Below are 21,215 nucleotides of genomic sequence, written 5' to 3'. Positions count from 1 at the left end.
TAAAAATGTTCTTAAGTATTGCAACTATAACTAATTCTTTTCAATGCTCAATCAATATGTGCACTAGTCAATCTAATCATCACAATTCTTGAAATTGGTTACTTTTTCGACCCTCAGTAGTCAAATATTTCATTAATCACTCCTGAGATGCACACACCCAAACTTATTTTTTAATATGTTCGTTGTACAGTTGATTTCACAACATTCATTCATTTTCACTCAAGTTTGATTGCATTTCACCAATAAAAGTTAACATCTCAATGTACGATGGTTCTTCCTAGATTTGAATAGCTCAACTCGTAGACTTCACCTAAGGTAATAACTATTACTAGAAATATAAATTTATAGTTAAGAACTTAAGGCTTAGCCAAACAGAAATAGTGCTTGTAGTTATTTTGTCACTACCTCAACATACTATAGGAGTGTTTTTTTCTTTTTTTTAATTGTGTTGTTTCTTCTATTTTTGAGATACACTCTTTTGGTTTTGAAGGTATTTTTCACTCTACATTGCGGGTAGACTTATTCTCTGGTAGATCATTTCCTAAACATTGGTGATGAATAGGGTTGAACTATGTAGGTAACTTTATCCTACATGTCTTGGTTAGTTCAATGCCTTTGATTTTTTTAAGATAAGTGATTGGGAACAAACTCTAGTGTCTATTTACTACCTACGTTACACATGTTAGCCAATAACATTCTACGCACTATTTTCAATAAGTACGGAATCAAAGAACATTGATATTTAATAATTAATACATCTTCAAGAGGCTTAACTTTAAAAAAAAAATTAATAATAATAATAACAACATGTTTAATAAAAAAATTTATAGATCCAATATACATCCAATCTTACAAAATACAGTTAAATTTTATTTTTTATTCTTTTAAAATAGGGTTTTTAGGTTTCACAAATCTGTAAAACTTCGAAGAATTCTCAAATCTTGAAGCGGGTTATCAAAAAGACTTAGAGTAAGCATATCACAAATCTTGAATAAAAAAAATACGATGATATTTTATACAATCTTATAATTAGTAAGAAGAACAATCATGCTAACAAATAATGTGTTGTAAATTAAAAAAGGAAAGAGAAGAAAATAGAGAGAGTTAATAGACTTTTGTGTATATTGTTGAGAATTATAAAAAAAAAAAAAACTAATATTTATAAGTAAGAATACTAATTAGGTTTACAAGATATACTGATCATTCAGTGATTAGTGTCTAGTTTATAGCAAAAACTAGATATTAATTTCATTTTGACTGCATTTTTCAATCATCTTTAATTAATTAATCTAAAAATGTGTATGTATTCATTTGTTAATTATTTATAAACAAACAAGTTAGTCTCAATCATATTCAAAAAACCTCATTAATATTTAAAAAGAAATCTAGTTAAATATTATTAGAAAAATTTATAATGACACTAGAAATGAAGAAAAAAGGGAAAACAAAAGTAATTTCGACATTCTTTATTACAGTCTTAAATAGTAAAATAAAGACAAAATGGTAAATAGATATATAATAATTTCTAGAACTTAACTTTACACCTACTATGAATCCCGTGCCCATTGAGAAGCATGGCCCTTGAATGTGGAGGAAAAATATTATATATATTTATATGTATGTGTATGTAAATATATGTATATCTATGTAATGGTCTCTTCTTTTGATCCTTCATTAACGGCTTTCTCTTCATCAATTATTGCTGGACATATCCCTTTCTCCCTTTCTTCCTCTTTCGTCTTTCCCCATAGCACGCAATAAAGTCCTCCAACTAGCAAAAATGCTCCCAAGACACTACAAATGCAAACAAAAATGTATAATCATAAGAATACTTTACATAGGTATAAACCATACCGACTAGATTATAGCTATACAAATTATTTGACGATGCTTAACTTTTTAGCCGTTTTTCATGAAAAATAACTTAAATAACTGCTTTTAAGTATGGTCAAATACTCCCTTATAATTTGAATTGATTAGAGTCAATTGTACTACATATATATTACCACTTACAGAGTGGTTTACGATCACATGATATGGTTAGATATGATTGAATACAAATTTCTTCAACCAAATTTTTTTTTTCAGGAAAAAAAAAAAGACAGCTTCCCTACTTTCTTTTTTGACATCTCATCAATCTGTAAAATATTCTGTAAAAATAATAATAATAATAATAATAATAATAATAATAATAATAATAATAATAATAATAAAAGGTAAAAAAATTCCCTACTTTCTTTTTTGACCGTGCTTAACTTTTTTATCCATTTTTTCATGAAAAATAACTTTAAAAACTGCTTTTAACTATGATCAAATACTCCGTTATAATTTTTTATTGATTAGAGTTAGTTGTACTACATGTATATTACAACTTATACATCGGTTTACGATCACATGATATAGTGAGATATGATTGGATCAAAATTTCTTCGATCAAATTGAAAAAAATAAAAATAAAATATAAATAAATAAATAAAATAAAAATTCCCTGCTTTCTTTTTTGACATCTCATTAATCTGTAAAACTTTTTGTAATTTCTTATTTACAAGTAACATTATTTTTTCTACACTTGCACAAATTTAGTAAAATCACAATTTATAAAAATAAATTCATTTTCTATTTAACGACTTACACTTTTAAATGAGATGATTCTACGAATGGAACTTCGGACTCATTAAAACATTAACAATGAAGTAAATCTTCAGTGATTTTATTTAAATCTGAATACGAAAATACAAAGTAAAGAGATTTATTTTACTTACACAATAAGATATTGAGATGAGCTTTACACCCCATCCAAGTTTCCATTCATTGGGATCTCTTACAAAAGCAACAGCAACAAAGACTGCCTGAATGTTGCTCAAAAAGCACTGTAACGTTGTTAAGAGGAACTTCAAAGGATAACTTTTGAGAACTCGGACCTACAATTCCATGATAAAAAGAATGAGCTCGAAAGAGAAATTAAGCATCCTAAAAAGCATATTTCCAAAATTTTCAGCATATGCTGAAACTGGTGAAAGGAGTAATTCAACTGCAATGTAGAGGACATACTCTGTTTATGTAGAATGGTTTTACGGATAGTCAAGCGCTTACGATCAAGCAGTATTGGAGACTAATTACGAGACACGAAGGTAAGTGGCATGAAATTATATCCCAAAATTACCATCAGTTTAATAAAGAATTTGATAGGATTAGTACAAGGTGAGTTAATGCAATGTTTAAGGTGACATTTTATGACAAAATGCAATGTTTTCTTAGTGTCTTCAATCATAACCTAATGATTTTACATTTCCTATTTGGCTATTGTAGAAGATAAAGAGAAAGATAGTAAATACTTGGTCAATTTTGATAGTTGACATTCTTAAAATGTTGACTCATGTATGTTACACTCGACTAGACGTGACTTTAAAGCCAAAATATATGACAAAATAATTAGTTGTCAAATAGAGGCTATGTACAAAACTAATGCCCACGAGTACAATAAAGAAATCATCATCAATACAAAGTCCACCAAGACGGAGGCGGATAGGGTGGGCTGTTTCTAGCCTATCAAGTTCAAAAAATAAAATAAAATGCAAATTGTTTAAGTTTTGGCCAAGAAAAATAAGTTGGAAATTAGTTCCCTTCGAGCATCTTCAATAGTAGTGCAAAATTGGGGGATAATGCCTTTTGTACAATATATTTTGACAACATTTTTGAAAAATGTTGTATGTGTCAAAGAAGTGTTGGTTGGAAAGAAAAATTATTTTTTAAACTTGGAAAAATTACAATAGCATCCCTAACATTTTCATTTTTTTGCAAACTTTACTCTAACCTTCATTTTTTACCAACAAATGTTACTAACATTTCATAAATGTGCACCTGAAGTCCATCTGGATGAAAATCGTTTAAAACACTATCAGTTGATAGGAAAATTTAAGGAATCAACATCTAATAAAACCGTTTAAAAATGTATCAACATCCAATAAAATCGCCGCGGTAGCAGATAGTTCAAGGAATTTTTTCGATCAACTGAGCTGTTTTGGAACGTTTCTGTCCAGATGGATTTTAGATACATATTTATGAAAGGTTATGACCTTCACCGGCACAAAATGAAGGTTATGGTAAAATCTACAAAAAATGAAAAGGGTAAAAACCACTGCTGCAATTTTCCCTTTAAACTATCCAATGACAACATGTCATGTAGCATCTTCTCAACAATGTTGTGAGATGGATTGTACACCACGCATAATTGAAAATTGGATGTAAATTAATATCTTTAGAATCACTTGTGCATTCTTAAAAGATTGAACCCCAACCTTGAGGGTCCCCCACCGCCCCTACTCTGAAGTATCGTGAGAGAGGTAAATCCCAGGTTATGTCTCCAAGGGTACAGGTTGGAAGGCTGCTTGTACACTTACACTTACTCAAGAGCCAAATCCATATTTCAGGATTCGAACCCTTGACGCAGCAGCCTCAAGCAAAGCTGAATTTCTCCATCCTCCCATTTTACCACTTGGAGATGTGCCCTGGGGGCCACTTGTGCATTCTTATTTATATCCCGATAGGTCTAAATACAAATTTTGCTTCAAAGAAAATATCTAAGTCCACTTTTTGCTTTTTGTGGATTTTTTTTTGTTTTTCATTTCCTGTTGAAAAATGCAATTTGTTTTACTTTGCACTCTCCATTGAAGAGATTTTCGAACATTTTGGAGATCTAAATTATAATTTAGATATATTTTACATCATAATTAGAGATGCTCTTACACCAGCATGTGAAAAAATTATTGAAAAATACGGGCCATTTTGGAAAAAAAAATTAATTACACTTCTATGAAATTCATATATGTGACTTTAACTTGAATAAGCTTTAATAAAAAGTATTCAATTCCAAAAGAATTTAATTAATGACATCGACAACCATAAAAGAGTATCTCTACCCTTTTATTCAAATCAAAAATTTTAATTTGGTCTAAATAAAAAATTCGCCTTTCAATATAATTACCATTCACAAATCAATGAATTGATGATCAAGTAATTTAAAGCATTAAAAAAAAAAAATTCACAAATATCAATTGGAAATTAAAATCCGGCCATGATCAAATTTAAAGTTCAAAAAACTAGATTAAAATCGTTAGTTCCAACTAATCATTTAGTTACACGTCATGGGAGAAGAAAAATACCAAAAAAAAGGGTTGGATCACATTAGTGGATTTCAAGGAAAAATTCGCGGTGTGGTAGCAGATGCCAGTTTCTTTGGGCACTGCTTTTGTAATTTTAAGGGCTACAGTAACAAGCCCCAATGTGTTCTCCTCCTTCATGTTGGCCCCTGATTTTTCTTCTTGTTTAGATTGAGTTTCTCTCTATGTGCAATTTTATTCCTTCACCTTTAAATCCTCCAAATTCAGTCTTCATCGTCCGAAAATCATCAATAATTGATCCAATGCAAGATTCATAATTTTCAATTTAGTCATTAAACTTTTCAATTATTGAATTTAACTTTCAAAACTTGTGAATTTCTTTCAAGTGCTCTATTAGTTCTTCTAATTGATCACATGCAATTTAGTTAATCTTCAATTGTTTCGAATCAACTTCAATTAAGCTTTGATTTTACCATTTTTCACTTCAATTATACTCCAATTGCGGTTTTTCTACATTAACATAATTATACAAAGTTAAGTAAATATTAGCTCAATTTACACGTGATTAAATAAGAATAGAAGTCTCAATATCATTTACTCCCAAACTTAAACTTTTGTTCATTTCAAACACTTTTCTACTAACACTAGTCTTTGAAACGTGCGTTGCACGAATTTTGTATTTATTGTATTGTTATTAGTGTCAAAATTGTAGATTTTTCAAAACTAGTTGAAGATTCGAAGTATTTGGTGAAATCTAATCTTTGGTTCATTACATTAGCACAGGATGCATGGAGATTTCTTTTTCGTTTTTCATTTTTTTCCTCATTTATTTATTTTTTATTTGTTTTATTCATATTATAAATATTTTTTTCGATTTAAAATACTTTTTAATTCTTTTTTCTTTATGAAAAAACTTGATTTTTTCACTTTTAATTAAAAAATATTTATACTGTAAGAAAACACTGCAACACGCAATTTACATACTTCCCAAAAAATTAAAAAATAAAGATAGTATAAGACAGAAAATATTTTACAAAAAGTTACTTGTAAGTAAAAAAAATTTGAAGAGAAAAGAATTAAAAAGAATTTTAAATTGAAAAAAAAATTATTTGTAACGTAAAACTAGATACTGATTTCTCTCGGCACCATATTCATATGTATTTATATTTTGTGCTTTATATATATTTAATATTTATTTTATGATTATGTTGAAAAAATAAAAATCTGAAAATTTTTTTGAAATTCGGTTTGATAAGTGAATGTACGGTGTTCTGCATTTTTGATATTTTTAAGTGCAAAAATCGGTATGTAAAAATACAACAAGTTGCAAATACGGTAGGCAGCATATACGGTAAGGTGAAAATACGGTAAGTTGTTTGCAAAACGATATGCTGCAAATATGGTAAGTTGCAAATACGGTAGGCAGCATATACGGTAAGGTACAAAATACGGTAAGGTGCAAATACGGTAGGCAGCATATACAGTAAGCTGCATATATAGATTTATAATTTATTATAAATGTATAAAATTTATTTAATATTGAATTTCTTAAGTATTAAATGTTGTAATTCAATATTATTTCCTTTTTTATAATTGTATTTTAAAAAAAAAAAAAGTGGCTATGAAATTACTAATTTTTAAATGTGTCTTTTTGTTGAAAATAAAAATAATTTTTTATGTTATTTGTTAAAAAAAAAATTATTGTAATTTTATTAGCGTAATAAGAAGATTTATTATGCATTTTTATTTTTTGCATTTTGTGAAAAATTTTGTTTATGGTAATTAATAAATATTCTTCTACACACGTATCATGCCAACAATATTAAAAAATAATAATAATTTTAATATATATTAAAAAAAATAAAAATATTATGGAGCAAAGCCTCCATAATACCGAGGCTTTATGATTATGAAGGCTTTCCTCAATAATACGGAGGCTTTATGTAGCCTTTATGGAGGTTACCTCCATAATACAGAGGCTTCATGGAGATAAAGCCTCCATAATATGGAGGCTCATGTGTGCTTGAGCCTCCGTAATTACGGAGGTTTCAACGTGCATTTTTTTACTTTCTTTTTCCGTTATTGGCTCTCTGTACAATAATTTAATTTCACTTAATCAACTTAATTTTTTTAATATTCTTAAAATAAAAATACATAAAATAATAGAGGCTTACTCTTTTTCCATTTTTACACGCTATAACCATGCTTCTCTATTTCTTCACACTATATCTTTCACCATTTTCTCACGCTATCAACCATGTATTGTTATAAAGTTTATTTTTAAGCACATAAGTAAGTTTAAATAAAAACATTATTTTTATATATGTACGTAAAAGGTATATAGTGTTTACGAACTGTTTAAATAATAATTTATTGAGGGGATTAATTCAAGAGCAAAAGTGTGAATTCCATAAATATATGATTGAAAATATGTTTGAAAAAAAATAAATTTTAAAAAATGAAGACAAAACATATTAACAAATGAATATATTTATTTTTCGAGAAATGAGTTTTTATTACTATTTTATTTTTATCATGAAATGATTCTAATCTTAATATGTTAGATTGTACTTCAAAATTACATAATATATCAAATATAATTTTTAAAATTAGTTTTTATAAAGTAATATGTTTTTATGATTTTTTTTAAGGTGAAATATAATAATACAAAAAAATAGAAAATAATTAATTTTTTATTAATTTTATAAAATAATATGTTATGGAGGCTCAAGCAAATGCCTCCATAATTATAGAGGCACATGCTAGCCTCCATAACAATTATGCCTCCGTTTAACGGAGGTTCATGCTTGAGCCTCTATAACATTACTTTACTAAAAAAAAAAAATTCATAAAAATATATTACTTTATAAAAATTAATTTTAAAAATTATATTTGATAGATTATGTAATTTTGAAGCACAATCTAACATATTAAGATTAGAATCATTTCATTATAAAAATGAAATGGTAATAAAAATTCATTTCTCGAAAAATAAATATATTCATTTGTTAACATGTTTGGTCTTCATTTTATAAAATTTATTTTTCTTCAAACATATTTTCAATCATATATTTATGAAATTCACACTTTTGCTCTTGAATTAGTGTGGAGAAATAGAGATGCATGACTGTAGCGTGTAAAAATGAAGAAAGAGTAAAGAGGATTCCATGACATAATTATTCAAGGCTCGTAAATTAAGGAAAAGCAACAAAGTCACTGTATCAAACACGTAAGATAAACAACGTCGTTTTTTTCTCTCAAGAAATAAATAAATAAATAAGCTACAGTGAGACAAAATGGAAAAATCTACTGTTTTTTCTACAGTAGTGAAACATTGCCCTTTTTATATAATAGTGATACAAACAAACAAACAAAATTATAATATATTAGATAACTTTGTCGATCTCCCATCAGATATTGAAATTGTTTGACAATTTATAAAAATGTTCATAAGTAATGCAACTAAAATTAAATCTTTACAATGCTCAATCAATGTGTGTGCTAGTCAATTTAATCATCATGATTCTTCAAATTGATTACTTTTTCGACCCTCAATAGTCAAATATTTCGTTACTCTATCCTGAAATACACACACCCAAACTTGTTTTTTAATATCTCAGCAGGATTCTAATTGTGGAGTTGATTTCACATCATTCATTCATTTTCACTCAAGTTTGATTGCGTTTCACCAATAAAAGTCAATATCTCAATGTATGATGATTCTTCCTAGATTTGAATAGCTCAACTTGTAGACTTCATCTGAGGTAATAAATATTACTAGAAATCTAAATTTACAGTTAAGAATTTAAGGCTAAGCCAAACAGAAATAGTGTTTATAGTTATTTTGCCACTACATCAACATACTTTAGGAGTGTTTTTTTTTTTTTTCCTTTTCTTTTTTATTGTGTCGTTTCTTCTATTTTCGAGATACTTTCTTTGGGTTTTGAAGGTATTTTTCACTCTACATTGCGGGTAGCCTTATTCTGTAGTAGATCATCTCCTAAATATTGGTGATGAATAGGGTTGAATTATTCAAGGCTAGCTTGTTACAAAATGTAGGCAACTTGCCCTGACTAGTTCAATGCCTTTTATTTTCTTAAGATATGTAATTGGGAACAAACTCTAGTGTAAATTTACTACCAACATTTCACATTTTAGCCTAACATTCTACACAGTATTTTCAACAAGTACGGAATCAAAGAACATTGATATTTAATGATTAGTATATCTTCAAGAGCCTTAATTTAAAAAATAAAATAAACGTGTTTAATAAAAAAAACTTTGTAGATCCAATATAAATCCAATCTCACAAAATACAATTAATTTTTTTTAAAAAAAAAATAGGGTTTTTAGGTTTCACAAATCTGTAAATCTTCGAAGAATTCTCAAATCTTGAAGTGGGTTATCTAAAAGACTTAGAGTAAGCATGTCTCTAATCTTGAAAAAATATGATGATATTTTATATGATCTTATAAATAAGAAGAACAATAATGCTAACAATTAATGTGTTGTAAATTAAAAAGAAAATAGAAGAAAACAGAGAGAGTTAATAGACTTTTGTGTATTTTGTTGAGAATAAAAAAAACTAATATTTATAGGTAAGAATACTAATTAGGATTAAAAAGATATATTGATCATTCAGTGATTATCTAGTTTATAGCAAAAACTAGATATTAATTTCATTTTGACTGCATTTTTCAATCATCTTTAATTAATTAATATAACAATGTGTATGTATTCATTTGTTAATTATTTATAAACAAACAAGTTAGTCTCAATCATATTCAAAAAACCTCATTAATAATTAAAAAGAAATCTAGTTAAATATTATTAGAAAAATTTATAATGACACTAAGAAATGAAGAAAAAAAGGGAAAACAAAAGTAATTTCGACATTCTTTATAACAGTCTTAAATAGTAAAATAAAGACAAAATGGTAAATAGATATATAATAATTTCTAGAACTTAACTTTACACCTACTATGAATCCCGTGCCCATTGAGAAGCATGGCCCTTGAATGTGGAGGAAAAATATTATATATATTTATATGTATGTGTATGTAAATACATGTATATCTATGTAATGGTCTCTTCTTTTGATCCTTCATTAACGGCTTTCTCTGCATCAATTATTGATGGACATATCCCTTTCTCCCTTTCTTCCTCTTTCGTCTTTCCCCATAGCACGCAATAAAGTCCTCCAACTAGCAAAAATGCTCCCAAGACACTACAAATGCAAACAAAAAAGTATAATCATAAGAATACTTTACGTAGGTGTAAACCACACAAAAGTAAGGGCAATGAGAAAAGAAATAACCACAGCTCCATACTGACAAGATTTAGCCATACAACATATTCGACCATGCTTAACTTTTTAGCTGTTTTTCATGAAAAGTAACTTAAATAACTGCTTTTAAGTATGGTCAAATACTCCCTTATAATTTTGAATTGATTAGAGTTGGTTGTACTACATGTATATTACCACTTATAGACTGGTTTACGATCACATGATATATTCTTACCCTTTTTTTTTCTTTTTTGACACCTCATCAATCTGTAAAATATTTTGTAATTTCTTATGTACGAATAAAATTATTCTTTGTAAACTTGCAGGAAATTAGTAAAAATATGGATACTAGCCTTTAAGTTGGAGGTAATATGTGAATAATGGTAATTGGGGAAGATAATTTACCTTCCAAGACTAATTATCTCCCCAAAGAGGAATGTGGATGCAATAGTTGTTAATATCAGAATCAATGGAGTTGTCATGGCGAGGTAGACAGGACCCTTCTTTTCTATGACCCATGTTTGCAAATAAAATGTAATACCAGTCACCACTATTCCCTGTCAAGAATAAGAGTAAAAATTAGCGTAAGTAAATAACTTAAAATATGAAATTAATATTCCCTCATTTTCAATGAGTAATTATTTTAATATTTCCCTAGGGAAATATTTATATGCACATAGTTTTCAACGCCTCCCTTATATTATTATTTCAATAACTAGAGGTCTTCAAGACCCTCCTTTTAAGTGCATGTTAAATTCAAATTTTTTTTTTTTCTTTATCGAAAGTCTAAAACATGTACATGGTATAAATTATGCTAAGGTTTTAAATTCTTCCATCACTCATGTTATCGAGCATTAGGCCTTTCGTTTAAAAAAAAATAAATAAATAAAAAGCCTAAATATGAGGGACCGTGATGAAACCACAATTTATGAAAATAAATTTATTTTCTATTTAACGACTTACACTTTTAAATGAGATGATTCTACAAATGAAACTTCGAACTTGTTAAAACATTAACGATGAAGTAAATCTTCAAAGATTTTATTTAAATCTGAATACAAAAATACAAATAAAGAGATTTATTTTACTTACACAATAAAATATTGATATGAGTTTTACACCCCATCCAAGTTTCCATTCATTGGGATCTCTTACAAAAGCAACAGCAACAAAGAATGCTTGAATGGTGCTCAAAAAGCACTGCAGCGTTGTTAAGAGGAACTTCGAAGGATAACTTTTCAGAACTCGGACCTACAATACCATGATAAAAAGAATGAGCTCGAAAGAGAAATTTTGCATCCTAAAGGCATATTTTCAAGTTTTTCAGCATAATTCTGAAACTGGTGAAAGGAGTAATTCAACTGCGATGCGGAGGACATACGTAGAATGGTTTTATAGATAGTCAAGCGCTTACGATCAAGCAGTATTGGAGACAATTATGAGAGACAAAGGTAAGTGGCATGAAATTACATCCCAAAAATAATATCAATTTAATAAAGAATTTGATAGAATTAGTACAAGGTGAGTTAATGCAATGTTTAAGGTGATATTTTATGACAAAATGCAATGTTTTCTTAGTGTCTTCAGTCATAACCTAATGATTTTACATTTCCTATTTGGTTATTGTAGAAGATAAAGGAGAAGGGAAAGATAGTAAATACTAGGTAAATTTTGTGATTTGACATTCTTAAAATGTTAAATCATATATGTTACACTCAATTAGACGTGACTTTAAAACCAAAATATATATGACAAAATAATTAGCTGTCAAACAGTTCAAGCTAAAGTTTCAACTTAGTCGAAGCTAAAGGAGAAGGTAAAGAAGTTGAAATACTTAGATTTCGTGAATTTGGCAGATTCACGAGAATGTAAAGACGTGTTTGACGGACTTGAATAAGTGTGTGTTTGAGCCACATTATTTTTGAAATAATGTATTTTGAAATAGTAGATTGATGGAGAATATGTAGTTAAAAAATTTTGAAATTGCGTGTAATATTATTTTATTGAAAAATGTGCTGTTGAAATAATATTAAATGAATGCGGCTCTAGCATGGCCTAAGTATAATTTTAAAAACAGAATTACATATGACAGAATTAATTATTAGTTTTCATCCGCAGACTTCTGTATACTACACAGCATAACAAACCTACGAGCCTATTCATTTAGTAGCAGATGATACCTGTAACACGAGCCACAAGGCCCAAGTTAAGTTGGAGAGAAGCATGAGTGAGACACCCTTAATCCATGTTTGGCTAGAAGGAATTACATGGCCTTGAATTTGCTGGTAATGGCTCTTTATTAGGTGATTGTGTAATAGAAGTTTCAAGAAAGGTCCCCTATACAAGGCAATGGTTGCTGCTCCTGCCAAACACAGTGCTACCCCTGAAACTTTCATAATTCCTGGGCTTGTCCTCAGCTTCACCTTTTCCATCCTGTTAATTATTGTCCATTATTTCAAAAATCAAGCTTAGGTAAATTAGCAAGAAAAATATATCCATTAATTTGCAACTTATTGAAAAAAATTAAATTCATAAGAAACCCAATTTTTTCTCGTAAAACTTAAGGCTAAATCATAGTATTCTTTTGTGTCATAGAAAAGATATAATAATATATTGTCCAGTCTTGTTATAATTAATTTTCTTTTATCATAAAAATTTGAGGATTGCAAAGGATAACACTGAACATTACTGAAGTACAAAGAAAAATAATGATCGTCTTATATGTTATAGGTCTTTTCGATGTAAAACAAAAAAATTAAATTAAATTAAATTAAATAGATTTGCTTAGGTACTAAGTACTATTCGAGTTGTTTAAGGAAATATTTTATTATTTATGCGCATCTAAACTTGATCTTCAAATATTTTACTTTTGTTCCAATGAGAGGGAAATTATAAATAAATGCTTGCTTCCCGGAAAAGTGGAAGCAAATTTTATCCACAATATATACCTGATAGAATACTTTTAATTGGAGAAAAATTATTAAATACAACTCTCATTAAATAAAACATTTTTTAGATGCTAATGAAATCAAATGACATTATCGAATGGGTTCATCCTCAATGCGGAAAATGGAAGAATATCCTCCAAATTTTAAGAAGGCATATGTTCAAAGATATTCAAACTTATAGGCTGGATCTCTTGTCAAATTCAACCGTCCATATATTTACAAATAATTAATTTGCTTATTTTATGATCAACCAATCACACATTTACAAAATGTTGTTAAAATAAGTAAATATACTAAGTTGAAGTCTAGCTCTTATGGTCATTAATTTATGAAAATTGTGCATATATATACGTTAGATAGTTCTTGTAGGTGGAACAAATTTTAATAAATAAAAGAAAATATTTTTCATTTATTTTTAATTTTTTTCTTTATATACCAATCAAATAAATTTTTCATTAATTACTAGGAGAAATGTCCAGATCTGCAGAAGATATTGATATCTTCTTCTAGTATTTATCAGAAAAAACAGATGCCCATCAAGAGTCAAAATAATGTTTCTTTATTGTAAAGCATTTAGTACATATTTGTTAAAACAATGGCATTACTTTTAGCACAGTTCTTTATTATGAAACACTTACTGATTAATTACAGTGTAAATTACACCTGTTGTCAGGCCAAATTTCCAATTATTTTACTTAATCATAAGATTCTCCCAGTTTTCCAGAATTATCTTATGATTTACTCTTAAAAAAATTTAAATATATTACTATAAAATTGTGAGTACACGAATTAAGAAAATCTAAGTAAAAAGAAGGTAACAAGAATTGAGTATTTTTCATTTTTATTGGATGGATTGGGTCGAATAAATAATTCTTCAAATGAAACAAAAGAAACTCTGTGATAGTAGTGCCTATTCCTGATTACCTGAATAAAACTGCGAGGAAGAAAGTAATTACTGGAAGTGTGTTGGATATCGCAGCAGCCAAAGATGCCGTTGTATATGTCAAAGCAACACCAAAAATATCCAAGCTCATAGTTATCCTGCAATTTTAAACCAACCAAAATCAAATAATTAAGCTTCATGTCTTTATCGGATTGTTGGGTATGCATGTTGAGAATTATGAACCCTAATTCTAATCCATCGAAAACAATCAACTTAAAGAAATATAAATAAATAATTAAGAACATGCAAGAGTTATATATGTTCGCCTCAACGTGAGACTACATCCACTCTTGCTTCACTATGATGAAAGAAAAAGGTTTACAAGAGAAAACGATCCACGACCAGTTCCATTAAATGACAATAATTAAGCTCCACAACTTAACAATGCACTGCACAAATTACGGAAAATGTAACATACCCACAAAGAGAGAGCAGGAAAATCTTGATGAAAATGGCGAATGACAATGGTGGAGCAGTTTTCCTGCAATTCCAAAACAAGAAATTCCAATGCTTACAATTTCCAGATTTAGAAGAATAAATCTAGCAGAGAAATATACCTCGAACCACCTCATCAAACACTAATGATTTTAAACGAGGTGGTCGTGTAAGATCCTCACTGAAGTCTCTCCACTAACTTATATAAATTGTGCAAGTGCTTGTTGAAAACATAATTAAGATAAATAAGTTTGTACCGTTGGAAAAACATGGCAGTCGGGGCTAAGAAAACAGTTGCAGCAGCTTGTCTGTAGAAGACAAAAACATAAGTATTCATGCCAACATCAAATGCTACCTTTGAAAGCAAGAAATAGCCAGCATAAATGGATTGTATGATCAAAACTACAAGAAATGGTTTGTTTATCTCCATCACACTTGGAAAGGGTCGACGATTAGTTAGAGCAACAGGTCTTTTAGTTAAAACTGATTGCAAAAGAGGGAAATGGCTATGATATTTAATTTTGTGTTCAAATTGCAATGGAAAGATTGGGTATAAATACAGGTTTCACAGGAAAGGTATGGGCTTTGAATAGAAAGCCACATGACTTATTAGAGACGTGTTTGTGGGGATGATGTAGGTGTGGGGAGATAGGGCCTACAAAAAAGATCAAAAGTCAAGTAAAAATATGCTTTTTTTTAAAGTTTGGTTAATTTAAGTAGTATATTTGCATTAAATATTTCTTTATTTGTAATTATTCAGAAAAGTGATTTGTGGGAATTTTACAAGATCAAGGATTGAGATTAGAATAATGGGATTTGTTAATTAATTAACTAAAAGGTTAATAGGCTAGATTATTGGGAAATAATTGCAGTAATGGTTTCAAACTTTTCTAAAATGTGCAAATTTTACCCAAACTTTTGATTTGTAACAACGTTGGTCCCAAACTTTTAATTTGTAGCCCCAACAGTTGAGGTGGACCAAAAGTATTCATTTTTTCCAATCCACCTAACCTCAACTCCAAACCCATAACCCTTCCATGAAATAAACATCCTCTACCTTAAATGGTGAGCCTCAAAATAACTATTGCGTGAGCTATAACCAACAACGTCAACCACTGCCACAGCCACCACCTTATTTCCTCCATGTCCACAACCTCAATTTTCCGATCCCTGTGAACTTCATTTCTTCCTAACAAGAACCTTTAAAGAACTGAGAAAACATAAATAAATTATTTCAAAATCAACAATAATGATTACGGTAATGGCAAAGGTTTCCCTATTTACCAATGGGTGGGGTTACGTGGGTTTGGAGTTAAAAGTTTAGAGGTCCCAGGTGACTACTTATTATGAGGCCCTCCAACATAATACAAGTATAACAATATTTAAATAGAATAATATTACTTGTACATAAGTAGTTACATAATAGTTTATGTATAGATAAGGTATCTAAAAAAGAGTAGAGAAGTTAATTTCTTTTCTTTTTTCTTTGGTTGAAGAAACTCTGACTCAATCATATCTTATCACATCTTGTGTATGTAAATCATTATGTAAACATATTATACACATATAGCACAACAGATTTAAATATTTAAATAATTAATAGTTTTATATTTAAAAAAAAAAAGACTTTATGCAATTCAAAGTAACCTGTAAATATATATAGTTAAAAAAAATCCCCATTGAGTAAATAACTCAAAGGACAAGAAAAAACCCATTGCAAAAACATAAGTCAAAACAATCATCGAATGCAATAAAATTAAAGAGGGTGTCATCAATTGAGATTGTGATAGATTTTAAAAGTTATTCTAAATTTAGGTGTCTTCAATTGAGATTTTAATGAAATCCTTTAAAATCTAGGTCAATAATTAGTGGATTTATAAAGATTTCATTAATAGAAGGATTTTAAAATTTTTGAATAGATTTTAAGCTCAAAAATACATATAAACAAATCTTATTCACATCCACGAAATTCATTAGAATTTATAATCTTATAAAATTCATTGAAATCTTAGTTGAGAACACCCCGTAAAAGAAAGCAACATGGGCAAAACACCAACGAGGAGTAATTATACAAATACCAGACGAAGAAAGTGGATCTCATTGTGATACAAACTATCCTTCTGACAAAATGCATTTAATTAATCACCTTTCTTTTTACTGTTTATAACTCCAATAATAAATGTAGATCAATTGAGATTTAGCACCCACCCAAAACCAAAAATCACCTTCTCCACTCACCTCACACACACACCGTACCCACCCAAAACCAAAATCAGAAACCATCCACTCCCAACTAGCCACCCATCCACATTGCCCACTGGCCGTCGTCGTCGCCAATATTGTAGCGAACGAAAAAAAAAAATCTTGTGTTTCGTTTTAAGAGAATTTTTTTTATAGAACTCGAAAATGATTTGGGTAATATTACTACGTCGCTACGATACTTCCTAAAACTCCAAAGTAATTATTTTTTGTCATGATAGTAAAGCTACGTGCACTTGTATTAAAATTTTGTAAGGTATCGAAATCCCTTTTAAACGACAAATTTTTATTTTGATTTGATTATGTTATGTGTGACGACATATTTTATATTAATTGCTACCTATTTTAAATCCTTAAAAAATTTAAAATTTGATCCCCTTAATGTATATGCCAAATAACCCATAAACATGATTTTTTTATTTTTATTTTTATTTTTTTTCGTTCAAAAAGACTCCATTTTTTCATACACGTATTTTGATTTTTCTCACCTCTCAATCTGATTTGTTTCTCCGCTAAAGGCACTCCATTTAATCTTACCACCCACTAACTTGTGACATGCCATGATCATGCCACTTAACTGACAATTTTAACTTCCAATTTTACCAACTACCAAAAAAAACTGTCCTTTTTTATTTTAGGAGTCAGAAGTTTATTTCAAATGCATGTCGTTATTCAAATGTAAATACTAGTTGTATCCATCATTTGAAAAATCAAATTTCAACTTCTTTAGCCACCTTTATCCACAAAACACAATTATAAACATATAAATTTCGCTCACCCTTTTTCCATAGACTAAAGGCACCTTTGAATCTGGAAATTATTTGAAGGATAGGCTAGGAGCACGTTGCATTTTATTACAAATTGGACACAAAAGGGTTTTCAACTCTAAGCATTTAAGGTAGGATATTTTCGACACTTTTGTAAGTCAACTAAAGATTATTTGTTTTCGATTTGAATTAAACGAGTTATTGTATTACTCATGAGAAAATGGGAAGTGTTTTGACATAGTGGCAAGTACTTAGCGATTTGAATTGCTCTTTAACTTTATAGTAAAATTTCAGTTATGTAAATCTCTTTTGAACAAATAGATGACACTTTTACAAATATTTAAATCTCTATTTCGTTTAATTTTTATAAACATTGCATGTCAACTATAATTTAGAAATATTGGATTGACTATATATGAAGTTTAATTATTGCTGAATTGAATTTTCAAATTCTGTCCTCCTATTTAAAAATGATATTGCTTGGGCTACGATGCATATTTTAGAGTGAAATCAGTGGGGTCTGAAAGTTTTCGAGTCTTCTAATAGTAGTCTTCAGAATTACCTTAAATTTTACTTAGACAAAAAGTTTGTCCTTTTTAGTAGATTGGGTCTAGTCATTTTCGAAAATACTGTCCAATAAAATATTTTCATACTTCAAACATTATCGTTGAGAGCCCCAATTTTTTATTTGTTATACGTATATGAATGTTATAATCTCTGTTAAAACTTCATAATTTTAGTCGTTAGGTCAAACATATTATTTTGTTTTCGTTGCTACCCAATCAATATTTGTTGAATTTCCTCCTAATGTTTTCCAAAATCAAATTAAACCATAATTGTTCAATTTATAAGGATAAATATCTCCCATTATTTTGTTTTTAAATATATTTCAAACTTCAAAATTTTTCTTATTTACAGTTTATTTTGGTTAACATTAAAGTGCTCAAACTAAATTTTTTTTAATGCTTTGAATTCCAAGAATTTGGGGCATTACAACTTTGCAATAAATCTTTGGTTAGCAACCTCAACGGACTGCAATCAACTTCAAAGTCCACAGGAAAAAAAAATAAAAAAAAAATTCATTAAGCTGCCCAAACCAAAACAAGTTAACAAAATATATACAAAATTCCTAAAGCTATCAAATCCAAACACAGACATATTAATTGATGTTTGCAAACAATTTCAGAGAAAATGATGTGCACAAAATCAAATCTGATTTGTTGGGCTTTAGTTTGGGAGTTGCCAGAGAACCTTGCCCAGGGAATATTTAAATTTGAAGACAAATTAATTTAGGAAGCATAAGGAATCGCAACAGCAATGAGTGGATTTTTTCTACCAATTATGAGATCTCATTGTTCGGTGATATCCCAGTTTTCCCATTTTGCTCCATCGGGATGGAATATATATTCATGGTTTTTTTTTTTTTTTTTTATTCAATACTCTAGGTGCGTGGTATTTTAATAAACGTAGTATGGACTGAAAACTATAATTAAGAAGATTTTAGCTTAATTTTTTCATAATATTATTAGTTACTATCGAATCGAATGGAATCCGTGTGCCAAACAATTTTAGAAATTTTAGTCACCTTCTTGTCATGGATCTTTCGCACAAGACGAGTTAGTTATTTTATATAATGAACATGGAGTAGCTTTTGAAATATTAGACGCCTTCTTGTCAAGAATATTGCATGCACATATGAATTAATTGTATTTTTAAACTTCAACATTGTTTTAGATTTCTGACTCTTCAAAAGAAGAAAGGAGACGATATCTTGCTTCTTTAAGCGGTTGAAATTTGACCAATTTTAGATTATTTGGACGCCTAATATATTAATATACCGGTCGTGTTACATAGACATATTAATTTATATAATGATTTACATACACTGATATGGTGAAATATAATTAGATTAGAAATTTTTTAATCAAATAAAAAAATTCTCAATTCTCTATTTGATGCTTCATTTGCGTGTAAATCATTATATAATTCTATTACGTATAAGTATCATTATTCTTAATATATCTACTTCAAGTCCACCTTTGTATTTTATTTAATTAAAGTGCATAATAATACTAAAACTAGAAAGGGTTGTGTTCAATCCTACACCTATAACGAGTGAAAAATATTGCTACCTAGGTTGAAATATTTATTGATTACGACGTTTTTTCAAGATTTTTTTTACCATAAAGTATTTAATTTTCATCTTTATCGTCATATTATATTTTTAGAAAGTTATCTTATTATGTCATTTGAAATATTCTTGAAATTTGCCAAATATGATCGGAATCTTTATTCTGCATGTGAAATGTGTTGTATTCGATGCTCCTCAATGTTCATGCACGAGGCTTTTTCTCATTCAACATTTCTTGTATTTAAATATTACTTTCGGTACATTATTGGTACTATTTGCATTTGAAGATGCTTCTTTATAATTAATTGGATTCCAAGGCACAATATGTTAAATCAAAAATATTATTTTTATGCAATTAGTGCTCTACTTTTCCTAATATTTAATGCAATTTATTAGTGCATGAACAGGGTAGACTGTAGAGTGAAGATTAAAATGATTGATTCCCTCCTTTTTCTCTTGGTTCTTACCTCTTTTCTACAAGCAGTTGAAGCACTTATTTTTATCTTTGAATACTATTAAATTTTTTAATGGTCAATCAAAGAAACATCATGTCATTGTAAAGCAAAAGCTTCCATATTTTGGCACAAGTTCACTTGGAATAAAGATTGTTATGTAAATTAGAATCAAAGTCATGGCTTTTGTTTATGGACCTCTAGCTTTTTATGCACTAAAGGAAAACGAGTTTGAACCTAGCTAGACTATGTTGAAGATGTGATTTCAATTAATATATTTGTTTCAATTTTATAATTTAACTTTTAGAAGAATTAGTCCGATACGATATCATGTAAAGATTCTGATTTTAATTCTCACCCTACCTAATTACGAATGATTAATGATTCTAATTGTTTAAGTTTTAAATTTAAAAAAAAAAATCCGTATAGGCTAATGGAAGTCAATCATTACTATCATTCCAGTATCTTCAAAAGAACAAGCTCGTGGACTAAGGAATACACACAACCATGCATACCTTTTGCAAGAGTGAATATATATTATTTATAATAAAATTTAACTATAAATAAATCATTTATTCTTAGCCAAACATGAGTTATGTACCTAAATTATGTAAAAGCTTGCTTGAAATCTATTTACTATGGGACACACGATTTTTCTATCAAGAATTTACCCTTTTTCTTTAAGAAAATGGAGATTTTAGGTCGCCACCTACACTCAATGGAGAGGTTAGCGTACACCTAACATGTTTTATACATTGAAAATAGAATTAAGCGTGAGAGGGAATGTTCAAGCCTTACCTCCAAACTTTACATCGAGGCATGAGAAATTGTTTCTCAATAATTTAAAATGATATTCCTTATGTTATGAGATGA

The 21,215-nt window shown here is 28.7% G+C and overlaps 1 protein-coding gene across 1 annotated transcript; it reads right to left on the bottom strand.

The window, feature by feature from the left end:
* Positions 1 to 10,026: 10,026 nt before the first annotated feature.
* On the bottom strand, positions 10,027 to 15,244 carry LOC111369883 (WAT1-related protein At5g64700-like). Its single transcript, XM_022991596.1, has 7 exons — positions 14,991 to 15,244; positions 14,717 to 14,779; positions 14,280 to 14,396; positions 12,588 to 12,840; positions 11,500 to 11,658; positions 10,813 to 10,964; positions 10,027 to 10,347 (listed from the first exon to the last, which is right to left on the bottom strand). The coding sequence occupies exons 1-7, from the start codon at positions 15,161 to 15,163 to the stop codon at positions 10,197 to 10,199; spliced, it is 1,068 nt and encodes a 355-aa protein (XP_022847364.1). The 5' UTR covers positions 15,164 to 15,244; the 3' UTR covers positions 10,027 to 10,196.
* Between the last annotated feature and the right edge of the window lie 5,971 nt (positions 15,245 to 21,215).

This window comes from Olea europaea, chromosome 2 (genome assembly GCF_002742605.1).
Source record: "Olea europaea var. sylvestris chromosome 2, O_europaea_v1, whole genome shotgun sequence".
Classification (NCBI taxonomy): Eukaryota; Viridiplantae; Streptophyta; class Magnoliopsida; order Lamiales; family Oleaceae; genus Olea; species Olea europaea.
Note: the sequence above shows the minus strand (reverse complement) of the source record. Positions and strands in the feature narration are given on the sequence as shown.